The sequence below is a fragment of the Polyodon spathula genome, chromosome 14 (genome assembly GCF_017654505.1).
Source record: "Polyodon spathula isolate WHYD16114869_AA chromosome 14, ASM1765450v1, whole genome shotgun sequence".
Classification (NCBI taxonomy): domain Eukaryota; kingdom Metazoa; phylum Chordata; class Actinopteri; order Acipenseriformes; family Polyodontidae; genus Polyodon; species Polyodon spathula.
The window spans coordinates 11,088,532-11,101,651 of record NC_054547.1 but is presented as its reverse complement, the minus strand read 5'-3'; the positions used below and the strand labels follow the sequence as shown (position 1 = coordinate 11,101,651).

At 36.0% G+C, this 13,120-nt stretch overlaps 1 protein-coding gene across 3 annotated transcripts; it reads left to right on the top strand.

Annotated features, from left to right (window-relative positions):
• Positions 1 to 37: 37 nt before the first annotated feature.
• LOC121326968 (putative ferric-chelate reductase 1) lies at positions 38 to 13,109 on the top strand. 3 transcript variants are annotated; one of them, XM_041270646.1, is made up of 18 exons: positions 38 to 70; positions 162 to 261; positions 706 to 757; positions 2,761 to 2,962; positions 5,160 to 5,299; positions 5,439 to 5,533; positions 5,801 to 5,942; positions 6,389 to 6,571; positions 6,712 to 6,810; positions 7,692 to 7,839; positions 8,298 to 8,411; positions 8,854 to 8,969; positions 9,365 to 9,451; positions 9,905 to 10,002; positions 10,199 to 10,257; positions 10,723 to 10,866; positions 12,476 to 12,534; positions 12,702 to 13,109. In XM_041270646.1, exons 4-18 carry the CDS (start codon positions 2,761 to 2,763, stop codon positions 12,792 to 12,794), a joined length of 1,779 nt encoding a protein of 592 aa, XP_041126580.1. In that variant the 5' UTR covers positions 38 to 70; positions 162 to 261; positions 706 to 757; the 3' UTR covers positions 12,795 to 13,109. The 3 variants fall into 3 exon arrangements, with proteins under 3 accessions (XP_041126580.1, XP_041126579.1, XP_041126581.1); XM_041270645.1 differs by having other exon boundaries at positions 46 to 261; positions 670 to 757; XM_041270647.1 differs by lacking the exon at positions 706 to 757 and having other exon boundaries at positions 46 to 261.
• Positions 13,110 to 13,120: the final 11 nt, after the last annotated feature.

The window sequence follows — 13,120 nt, the reverse complement described above, 5'->3', positions numbered from 1 at the left end:
TTTTTTTTTAACCTTTCACCTCTGTAGAATACTACCCATGTGACAAGAAGAAAGCCGAATTTAGTATTGGGTACGCTCTGATCGATTAAAATTGTGAAAATATGTGTGTTTATTCATATGTCTGATGTAAGCGAAATAAAATATTTATTTTGGTATTGTAGCCTTTCAACATCGCCATGTTTGTGAGGGCAAAGGACGGCGCTTCCTAAAGATATTCTATTCCAGATGGACAGGACATGGCAGGTCCTGTTATAGGCACTGGTGAATACTTTCCTCTCTCTCTCTCTCTCTCTCTCTCTCTCTCTCTCTCTCTCTCTCTCTCTCTCTCTATGTATATATTTGTAATTATAATTATGTATTACAGTTTTAAAGCATTAACATTAACTGGATGACTTAAAGGCTGTGTAGCAATAGGGTTATATTATTCACCAACAATAATATTATCAGTATACAACTTTTACATTTCTGTAACACGTTCTGGTTGTTTTTTTTCGGCAATGGGTCGTGTGTGGATACGCTCAGTTGTCATAAATCAAACTTAGGTGAATAAAACCAGTCAGCTATGTTGTTAAAAAACACAGACACTATTTCAAGAAAATTACTTGAAATGTATTAAGATGATTACCGTACTGTAATTTATATCAACTCACCTGGGCAATCTTCCGTCAGTCGACCCGCCCACAAATACGAAAAGCTTTTTCTCAGGTCCTGCAACGAGGAAGCGGGGGAATAGAGTGCAACTAAGGACTGTTAAAGGGTGAGTGAACGTGACTGTTTTTTTTCTTGTTTTGTGTTAATGTTGATTTTGTATTTGGATTATCACCGAACCGATCTTGGACTGTATGGAAAATGTTACAGCGTGGGGGGCTTTGCATGGGGTCTTTATCTGACAACTAAACTGTTTGAACACTGCGGCATTTCTACCTGTTTGCCAACTATATTTAACGTTTCTATTGACATAAAAACGTTGTATGACGTTTAGTTAATTATAACTTTTTTTTTTGTCTAATCAATTTTATATTGTAGAGTGGGATTCAAAAGCTGAGCTCTGTTTTTGTGCAACATTTGGAAGCATTGCATTTAGTTAAAGATACATTTAGCTGGTAAAAAAAAAACCTGCTAGAATTAATGTCTGTAAATACTGTTTGGTTTGGAAATAGTAGTGTTGTTGCACTTTCTACGAGACATTTTACCAGTCAGTGCAGCTACATTAAGAGGTACTAGAATTGGGAGTTCAGCGTTCATTTTATTTAATTCAGTCAGAATATAATATTATCATTTAATTAGGCCTAGAGTTTTCAAGTCAGGCCAATTCCTTCAATGAAAATGATTATATTGATATATATATTGATTATATTGTTTTGTAGATGTTTAAAAAGCAGTATTTATTAAAAACCCCCCCCCCCCAAAAAAAAAAAAAAAAAAAAAAAAAAAAAAAATCAGATTTAAGAAACTGTACACTATACTGTAGTTCTTTACTTGGAACACTAGCAATTCTACTGAGATATATTACAATATGCAGTGATGTCTGCCTTGCATATATTATCTTAAGATGTTTCACTAGTTTTTACAGGCTTCACATCTCTCAGGTGGTGCTGTCTGTAGCATTCCTTTGTGTGCTTTAAGGATTTGGAACAGAGCTCATAATATTTGTTTTGGTGGAGGTTGAAACTTGCCACTTATTCCCTAATGAAAAGGTTTGCCGACATTACTTTACCCGACTAATAAAGGGTTCAACGCACCACTGATGAGAATGCTACTTTACAGTATCATTATATTACAGTGACACCCTGACTATGAGTCACATTTTAAATAGTTTGTAACCAGTGTTGGTTTGATATTAAAGTTTCTTTAACCATTTGCAAGAATCCTACCCCCAAATGTGGTTTAAAAAAAAAAAAAAAAAAATCTAATCAGTAGTCATAGGTTTCCTGGGTGGGTCTCATGAACTTTTATCTTTTACTACACTAGCTAAAGAGTTAACTATCTGGATAAACCAGCACGCTTGCCAACACTGCACTGAAAAACAGATGGTTAATAGGACAATTCGTAACTCATAAGCAGGTATTCAGTGTAAAAACTGAACGTGATTGTCCAGTGTCTTGTTTTATATGTGTTGAGAATTGTTTATTAAAGTTGATCCTGAATGCAATAAATTCCCCTTTATTTCTACAGTAGGGGTGGGGTTGGGGAGAGTATTGCTGTAGCTGCTAAATATGTTGTTCAAGGTACAGGTCTAAACTGAGTTTATTATGTAAAAGTCTCTGGTTAAGCAGTTTAAGTGATAAGGACCTGGAATTAACACTAAGCCTTAAATGAAAGCTTGCAAGTGATGCAGTCCGTAGTGAATAAGGACTACACTGTAAGCTCTGAGTATCAACTTTTTCAACTTAGAAGTGTAAGCTCTGCATAAGGTAATGCTGTCTTCACACATTGTGCAAAATGATTCATGCACATGTGAATCTGAAATGCTATAGAATCAGGAAGCTTGTACAGAGACATTGTATTTTTGGGTTATTTGTCATGTCTGGGTTTGGGTGGGGTGGGCTGATGAGCTACATCTTGAGATTGGGTAGTTCGTTTTATGGGTTGAAGTTTCATTCGTTGACTTCTTTTGCAGCATTTGGTTCAGAGACTATCAACTGCGTTTATAGTTATTCCACCACTGCCGTTACAATCTAATTTCCATATTGCTCTATCCGTCAGAAACCAATGAAATTACTGCAACATTTATGTCAAGAAAACATCTTTGTTTTTTAGATGGAACTGAACATGTTGGGACTCCTCCTGTTGTTGGTGCCAGCTATCTTTTTTGACCCTGTTAATGGCTATAAAAACGGAAAAGTAACAGAATCCTGCAGGAGCATGAAACCAGGGCATGGACATCCCTCTCAGCCATTCCCCAGTCCTTACACAGTCACTGTGGATAAGAGCAAATTCAGCACAGGAGATCAGATAAAAGGTATGTGTCAAAAACACTGAGCACAGGTTTGTTACTTAAGGGATACTGCCATTGTTGTGGTGTGTTGCAAATTAATAATGTGAGTCGTGATTTTATCTGAACAGTAGTTTTACTATTACTGAAGAACACGTCACAGTAATGTCATTATCACTGCTATACTTTTAAGAGTTATTTATTTAATTACCTCCATTCAAAGCAGTGGTTTTAGACCAGGTGTTATTTAGTGTCAACTGTTCCATTATTGAATTATAATAGAACTGCTGACTTCACAGAAAACAATGGAAGAGCAATGTCTGGTTGTTCTATAATGTAGGTTTATAGATGGGGAACACTGTGTAAGGAAATACTGTCACGAGCAGACATTAACTTGCCAAGGCTGTGTCTTTATGACCCATTCAAAGACCTGTTGTCTTTTTTTTAACTTAATGGCATTTTCATTGAATAGTGGGACAAAGTTGTTGAAGAGAATACTGATAATTGTTGTGATATGTGGGCAATTGTGATGTCACTGTCTTGAATTGACTTGTGTTTATTATCATGTGTTGTGGCATACAGCAGACTCAATTGGCTAAAAGATAATCTAAGTCTACAATAGTGAAATTTTTTACTCAATAAGGAACATGGCTTGCGTATCAATCTGGCAATCAAAGAGTAAGTAGCGGGGTTCCAAAAAATATAGCGTTGTTACAACTGTTTGGAAACTTGCCTGTAATTATTTCTAAATGTCCGCTCTAGTGCACTGATAGCGAAAGATTTTTGGCCTTATTGTCAAATGGGTAACACAGCAGTATCGAGCCATGATGTGGTACGGAACAGAAAAGCCAGTTAGTTTTTGTTTGTTTTGTTTTAATCACTCTGCAGTGATTCAGACTCGAGGACAGAGCTCAAACCCTAGTGCTCTAGCATGGCCTTTTTATAAAGAGCTTTGAAACAGACCTTAAAGTTGTAACTGTCCAGTTGTCAAAATGTTAACAATGGAAAGACAGATTACAGGTACGTTATTTAAACAGTTGTAGCAACACGTGGGGACGCGTAACACTATTTTAAGGAACCCCACTACTTACTCTTTAATCACAGAACCCTATTTAAATGAGTCATACAGGTTATTGAGGACAGGAAAGTTAAGTGTTTGGATTTATTATTTTGGAACAATTTATAGAAATATTAAATATTAGATAACATATTGCTGCAATCACACACTAAATTGGCTTTGAACGAAATTACTGGCAACTCCTCATGTGGTGCAAATGGACAAGTTATTTAATAAATCCAATTGCTGTAAACCTGTGGTGGGGTTTTGTATACCAGTTAGGTGTCCAGTGACTTCCAATTCACAACTGTTGCTGGTCACCTTTTACGAATAGGGGATACAATCCTAATCTTTTACAACATTATTATTTTAAAAGTAGACTCTGACCTTCAGTTCAAGAAACGGCAATTTCGTCCATGTTTATCAGTGTTATCTGTGCTACATGTGGAATTTCAGTACTAATCTGATTATTTAGTATTGTGGAGTGCAATTGTGCATACTTCACACTGCAATGGAAATAATGCTTTTCCCTGTAATGATTTTATAAACAGTTCACTTGCTTGCCATTGAAATGTGCAGAATATACCCATAAAAAGTAAGAAAACTGACTTCATCATAAACCGGAAGTGATTATGATAATTGCTGTAAAAACCAGTTATAATATTATGGAATCTTCTACACAAGTTAATTGTGCGTTGTCCTGAATAGCTGGACTGAGTACCCATGTACCTTTGAAAAGTTTTATTCTTACTTTAACTGTAAAAATATCCTCTAAAGTACTTTATGCAGAAAAAAGCCTGTTGGAAATCTCAACTGTGGAGCTCAATATTTTATAGCGTCTTAATAATTTGAATATGCTTCTAAAGAGTTGCGCGAGGTTATGTCATAAACAGGATCTTCACTGCTGATATGGTATGGCTTTTGAATTTGCTATTTGTCAAATTGCGCAGCTTTTTTGTGCTAGAAGGACCCCTTTTTAGCGATACTATGTTTTGACCACACACTTATGGCATTAGAATGTGTGTGCGTGTTGCCTCACATTCTCACGACAACGGAGACAGAGTTTCTAAACTGCATGTAAACCAAGCTGATGATGCTTGTGGCTGTGTATGATGTGTTAATTGAATCAAAACTGTTCTGCATTTAATTATATTGTTTTTCTTTCAGTTACCCTGTCTGGATCGTCTACTTTTAAAGGGTTTCTGATACAAGCGCGGGACACAGCAGATCTGAGTGGAGATGCAATTGGCTCTTTCACTCTGGTTGATCATTCTGTATCTCAGCTTTTAAATTGTGGAGAAATAAAGGTAAAACATTCATTTTAAAAAATTTGAAATGTTTTCTATACTGTATAAAACAATGCCAGTGAACTGGGTTTGGTCTGATGTAAACGCTTTGTAAAATAATTTTTTGGGGGACAATAACATTTGAATCCATTCATTACAGGGCTCAGCTGTCAGTCACACAAGCAAGTCAGGCAAATTGAAGGTTGAAGTGGTCTGGAACGTACCTTCAAATGCACCACCCGCTGTTCAGTTTTTGTGAGTGAGAAATTTCTTGGTGAATTTCAGTCATTCGTTTATTCAATAAAGTGACAACCCCATTTTATTCTACATCACATTTATTACACATTGCATTAAGTATTCATATTAAATCTACTTCAGTCAAGCACTAAACTTTAAACATAATTAAATCCAGTTAGCCGGTCCAGCCACAACCATTGTAATTGATATTGGACTAAACAGATGGTAAAAACAACAACATGCTTCATGCTTAACCGATTGATCGAACATTTTCTTCTATTTCAGTGCTACAGTTCTTCAGCACTATGACACTTACTGGGTGAAAATGCCTGGTCCGATCATTTCAATGGGTAATTCAACTCCCATTCCAACTCAGGCCATAACAACTGTGGAGCCGACGACAGAGTCACCTGCTCTAAGGAAACCAGTAAGTCTGTTAATTGTGTGGAAATTACTCGGATCAGTTGCGTCACCATGGCTAACAAAGTCTGTTTTCATTGTAACATCTCTTTAGTCAAGAGGGCCAATGGAATGGCCTATACAGTTACTGCAAAGTCCCATGAAGTGTATGAGGAATGTCTTAGGACGCCTGATTAACTGGAATTACTTGTATTTGGAAAGGGATGCTTAAGAAGTACTTTTTATTTATGCTTTTCTTCATGCTACGCATGAACTTTTGGCCACTATTACATTTGAATTGACTGCTGTTTAATAAAACTATATGTACTGCAAACTTCATGTAACCTCTTTCTGAAAATGGTTTCTTCTTGAAAGGAGTAACAAGGAGTAACAATAATATATAATATATATATATATATATATATATATATATATATATATATATATATATATGATATATGTCTCTGTTACCAGTTCAGCTCGAAGGACTGTGGCAGCACAAAGTCCTGCCTGCGAGATCCAATTGGCTGTGATCCTGAGACAGACCCAAAGTGTTACTTTCTTTCATTTACAAGCGATGAGCATTCAGTGCTGTTTGAGCTGAGTGGCCCCACAGAGGGGTATGTTTCATTTGCCCTGTCCCATGATAAATGGATGGTGAGTATACTAGTAGAAATGTATTTGTGTATAAATTACTGAAGCACACAATATCACATTTATGACCCTATTGCTATTAAAAAAAAAAAAAAAAAGGAAACCTGATCAGACCTCCAAATGTATTTTATTTTGTATTTCAGGGTAATGATGATGTCTATTTATGTGTGAGGACAGATGATTATGTGAATATAAATCCAGCTTATGTAACGGGCCGAACCCATCCCACCCTGGACTCGCAGGTAGGATACTGTATCTAAACCTGTTAAATATTATAATCCTCTGCAGGATGAAAGGAACACCAGCAGAGTGGTTAAAAAAACCTAAAGATCTAACAAAAACATTTCCGTTAGATCTTACCTAATTGTAGGTCTAACAATTACCTGTGAAGTTACTGATTAACTGAGATTTGGCTATTTCAGTGCTGCTCTTTGACATATTATTTTATTAGCCTAACATACTTTAATCATGTGTTTCAATCCTAGACAAAAGTGGTTTATAGAGATGATCTGATGTCAGAGCGGGTATTAAAATTCACTGTATATACTCACCTGCTGGATGTTTTATGCATTGCGACTCCTTAAACAGAAAACTTGATGCCACCTCGGCGTTAGTTCTACTCCAAATTGGTGGTGAAGCAAGCAGGTGGTGTATAAAGTCATCGCCCCTCCATCTAGCTACTACAGTGTATGAATTGATGTGGTGGTGTTTTTCTTTTCTGTTGCACAGATTTCAATATAAATCCTGGGGGGGTGGGGTGGTGGTGGTGGTGGTGACGTAAGGGTGTGCACAAAGTGATTTTCGGGTGCCAAATCCCCGTAGTGCTGCCTTAAATCGCGTTTAGCAGCCGTAAAAGTCTGATTTTGCCGCTCGCTAAAAATGCAGCGTATGTAAAGAATCGTGTTGACCTGGCATTGTGCACCCACTATTAAATTTGCACTTTGTCATTAATCCATCAATTTTATATTGAAATGCATTCAAATGAAAAAAAGAGCTTGGAATTGGGCCGGATCCGATCCAATCCGCAATCCAATTTGTATTTTGCATCCACAATTATTTGCACTGCGCCTGTACTTACATCACCCCCTGTATGTGGTAAAGCCTTTATTTGTGTCTGTTACAGGATACACTGACGAATATGGCTTGGAGATTGTCTGATGGTGTTATTCAGTGTATGTTTCGAAGGGAAATTCGCGTCCCAGCAGACCAAGACAGGTTTAATCTGGACAAAAGTTACTACATATTCCTAGCGGATGGGAAAGCTGAACATGGTCAGACTCTTCAGCATTTGTGCATGAATAAAACAACAAAAAAAAGCCTTTTGTTTTTAAATTTATTTGAAAGATACATGTGAATTACTGCTGAACATTAAAACTAACTTACTGTTTCAGTGTTTTATGCTTGGCAGTGTGGATCAGTTGTCCGTTACACCTTGCCCTTTTTCCTCTACCTTCACCTTTAGTTGAAACATCATGCAGGATAAAGTCCAGCACAGAGCCACTGTCCTTGTGTTTAGTGACATGTCTGTTTGCTGCTAGATTTTATACAAGAACTGGGCTGGGCACTCCAATTTGGCTTCAAAAGCGAAAATTAAAATACATCAGAATTGCAGTTTAAAACCAAGTTGGTAATTAATTGGTGAAATATTAAATTATTAAATATGTTGTAAAGGACAACTTGAAAGGCATGTGTGTGATTTTTTTTCTTTTCTTTTTCTTATTGCTTTAAGGTATGGTTCACAAGCATCACCGCCAACCACTAATTTCTTCTGAAAAGAAATATATTACCAGCTCTACAGAGAACTTAAATGGCTCTCGCTCTCCATTCATTATTAAAGTCCACGGCAAGTATCTGTTTACAGAACTGTATGCTGCACTGTACAAGGAGACCCATGTTTAATTTTCTTTTATTATTTATTTGAAAAAAAAAAAAAAATAAGGTTTTAATATTCTCGCTAAGAAATCAGTAAATATCTGCGGAATACTTTATTCAGAGAGTCTCAGTTTATTGATATATATTCATACTGATTGCCTTTTGGGTAAAATACTGTTTCTCGGGGGCTAGGAAACCAGCTCTTACAGACAAATCGGCTGCATTTCCGCAATTTATTATTCATTTTTTTAAATATTGCAGTGTAATGTAAATAATTGGAAAATAACATTGAATGGTATATTAAGTATAGTAACAAAGATTAACACCCCCTGACCATGTATTATTGTCACTTAAAGCATGCATTTCTTGTAGAATAGTTTATTTACATTTTCCTTCATTTCATGAACTGGCAGGCGCTTTAATGCTGGTTGCATGGATGACTACTGTTAGCATTGGTGTGATTGTGGCTCGTTTCTTAAAACCCCTCTGGCCAGAATCAACACTGTTTGGGCAGAAGATCTGGTTTCAGGTGACTGATTTTGTACTGATCAAATCTAGTGTTCTCAGGCTAAAGTATTGTTTTCAAAACTCTTGGTGCATAATTCAATTTACTTTTGGGGGGGGGGGGGGGGGGGGGGGGGGGGGGGGTGGAATCTGAAATATCAAAATCGCTAAACAGTAATTGAGAGCAGTTGTTTAAGCCTCATTAACACCTGTTCAGTATTTCACAAACGATGTTTCCTGATATTACTGTGCTGTGTCCATTGTGATTCTGTTACCAATAGTAATTTAAAGGAAATGTGACCTGTTTAGAGGTGGTCATTTATATAAAGACATTTTTATTTTATATGCATTAGGTACTTCACAAAATTCTTTTTACCAATAAAAATATGAACTAAACAATCTTTTTTTTCCCTGTGGCAGGTGCATCGTACATTAATGTCTTCCACAGTGCTGCTCACATGTATTGCATTTATCCTGCCATTTGTTTACAGAGGAGGCTGGAGCAAAGTAAGTAACTAGAATATGTGATAATTAACTGATGGGTTTTCCAAGATGCTGCAGTAGTTGTCATTATCACATAAGATAATTCAAATGATGTACCCCCCATCAGATGATACAATATTTTGTATTTCCTGAATTATTGATTATGCAGTTCCAAACCTGTATAATCTATTGGCAAATTTTATCATGGAACTTAACCCCAACTAGATTCGGTCAGCTGTCTGTATCCATAATTTTACATTTTAACCATGGATATTAGACACCCATATACAAACACAGTGGTAGATGTGTGCTTCATTTTGTATGTGATGTACTACAGTAACTTTTGTTTTGTGGAAAAAATGAACCAAGGAATGTGAATTCGTCATAGAAATGTGATTCTAATTTGCAGGTATTGCACATATTGCAGACATGCTTGCAGGATCTTGTATTTTCTGTATCCCTTTATGTTGTGTTAAGCATGCAGGGGCCCATCCTTTCCTTGGATGCACTGTGATGGCTCTAGCGGTTCTTCAGCTTGTCATGGCCATTTTCAGGCCCCACCCCAATACCCCAAGGTAATAAATAAATAAACGAATAATACAATAAACGTCTCCTATCCCAGTAATGTGTGCCATAAAAAATATGTATAACATGGTTATCTCAAATTTTCTTTAGCTTTAGTTTTCAGTGGTTTGTGTGTTGGGATGTAAAGATAGAAGTAGAGTGTTCAGAAGTTACATCTCTAACGATAAACCTCTGATTCTCCCACAGGAGACTGATATTTAACTGGACACACTGGGGTACTGGAACGATTTCCAGAATAATCGCTGGTGATTCTTTTTTTGTTATTTAAAGCAGTGTTTGATTTAGATTTAACTGAGGCTGTGTTTTGTAATTATCCCACGTGCTGTGTTTTTCTCTTTTGCTTCCAACAGTAACCTTCAGAGAAACAAGGTAACTACTTACTCCCACAGATGAAAATTATCTCGTTTTTAGGTCTGTCCATGACCAGATCTAGCTACTTAATATATATATATATATATATAATATAATATATATATAATATATATATATAGATATATATATATATATATATATATATATATATAATATAATTCACTTTTTTGTATGTAGCAGTGTTTATGAATGGGATCAATACATTACCTCCGAGGAAAAAAAAAAACAGCAGATTTACTACAAATAATGGTAGTATTTAGATCCGCCGCTGATTTATAAATATGCTAAAACATTGAACTGAAAACAAGGTTTCTGGTTTATCTCCCTGTGCTCTTCAGTTGCAGCAGTGTTCTTGGGGATGGATCTGCCGGCTCTAGACCTTCCTGATCCCTGGGATACTATCCTTCTGTCTGGGTTTGTAACCTGGCACATATTAACAGAACTCCTCCTAGAGTTACACAATCTTTTCATAATTCGAAAAGGTTTGTGAAATTACTGATTTACCTATTGCAAATGTTTTATAGAATGTGTTGAACACTCACTCACTGGTACACAGTGGAACTCCATTTATCCATGCGCTTGAGGGGAACACAGGTCCACGGATATGTGAAATCCACGGATAAATTACGTAGCTTTGCGTGTGACTAGAATAAAATTAATAAAATACAGAAACTAGTAATGTAAACCAAATTAGCATTTACTGAAGGTGTGTGCAGTATATTGAAAAGATGGACGAATGTTATGCTGACAGTGTTACTCCTAGCAAAATCTTTTCAAAATGCAATGCACCGCTAACCCCGTTTCCCTAGCTTTTTCTGTTACCAAAATAAATCAAATAAATAAATAAATAAAAATACTACAAAGCTGCATGATCATAAGACATTTTATGACAGGAATAAGCTATTTAGCCCATCTGAGCTCACAATTTTAATACAAACTAAGTCGTATATGTCTAGCAGCTAGAAATATTACAAGGTGTTATCACATATTTATTCCACCTGTTAATATTAAATAAGGGTCGTTAAGTGCTGTTAGTTTTCTGGGATTTCAAACAAAATATACAATTTTTATTTATTTATTTTACTTTAAAACTAGATAAACAGGCCTGCTGTGCAATTTTAACTTTTTTTTTTTTTTTTTTTTTTTTTACATTTCAACAAAGTATGTACCAAAATAATAGCTTTTTTAAGCAGTTCACTGCTGCAAGTCGTTCTTTCGAACCTTGGGAAAGTCCATCATAGTCTTTTGTTTCAGTGAGGCAAAATATGTTTACTGGGCTTTAAATAATTGCCTCAGGAGAACTGATTTTACAGAATCGGCATCCTTCTGCTGTTCATACCAAGAAATGAATCCCTGCATCTGTAGCACTGATGTCTTGACGTCTGCTCCACAGGTTTTAGACTGACGCGTGCGTCTTTGTGTGGGTGAATGTGTGGGTGAGTGTGTGGGCGCGCACCGCGAGCGTTAAGTCTACATTGGCACTGTCTACGCTGGGGTGCGGATAAATGAGGTTCTACTGTATATATTTCATTTTACATTACCAGAGCTGCTTGTTAATACATTGACATTACTTTTATGTATTTATTTTTAACATAGAAGTTTATAAAACCAACCATCAAATCTTACCTCTTGCATGCGGTATCTTCACTGGTCCTCCTTTTCTTCTGGTGAATATCATTTGGTCCTTAGTTTATGTGTGGTTGTTTTCTTATTTTTTTTATTTTGGATATGCAAAATTTCAAAAAGATGAAAAGATATGGCTGGATCCTAATAGTTTCCTGTGTTCAAACTCACTCCAGTGGTCTAGATACAGTCAAACTATATGACCTACTGCACAGGTACCAAGATGCAGCTTATCTGTAGTGTGTATTTGAAGTGTTTGTATAACCTGAATTTAGATAAAAGGTCCAGTGGTAATGCTAATATAATCAGTGGTGGAAAATAGATTTTAAAACCTTGGATATCCTTCCTTTTTTTCTTTTTTTTTTCAAAGCTTGATTGCTCAAAAAAAACGATACCATTTTTACTTAGTTTGGTAATATAATAAAATGTGAATATCTGCATGTAAATAATATTCTGTTTCTTTTACAGCTAAGAATGTGAAAGACGATGAAGTGGAAATTATAGATTCGGCATTAGGCGAGACTGAGGTAAGGCTTCTACTCCAGTGAACAAGAGAATAACAAATAATTAAAACAACTTAAGACTACCATAGCTGTCATACAACTTCTGTTAATGTGGCAATTTAGTTACTTGAAGGTGGCTATGAATTTATTGTGTATAAATGATTTATCTTATTTCTTTCCTTTCCTCATAGGGGCATATGATTAAGAAGATTGTTTTAACTGTCTACATCTGTGGAAACGCAGCATTTCTGAGTGCATTCCTAGCTGCAATCAATTACATCTAAAATACAATCTTGGGCTCAAGACAGAAACGTTTTCAAAATGTGAACTTTCCTGCGTGAAGAATCAGACCCGTCCTGGAACCAGATGTACTTTTTGAAGTCCTAAGTAATGAAATAATTTTCTTTTCCTTAAGCAAATGTAAATAGACTACAGAACAAGGTGAAGCGTAATTTGAATGGTCTGTTTTTTTTTTTGTATGGAAATGTTTCTCTCAGAAATCCTGACAAGTGCTTTGTGGTGCTATGTTGTATTGTATCTACAATAGGACTATATGAATTATTTTAAGTCATTTGGCAATATTCCATCTGATGGGGGGGGGGGGGGGGGG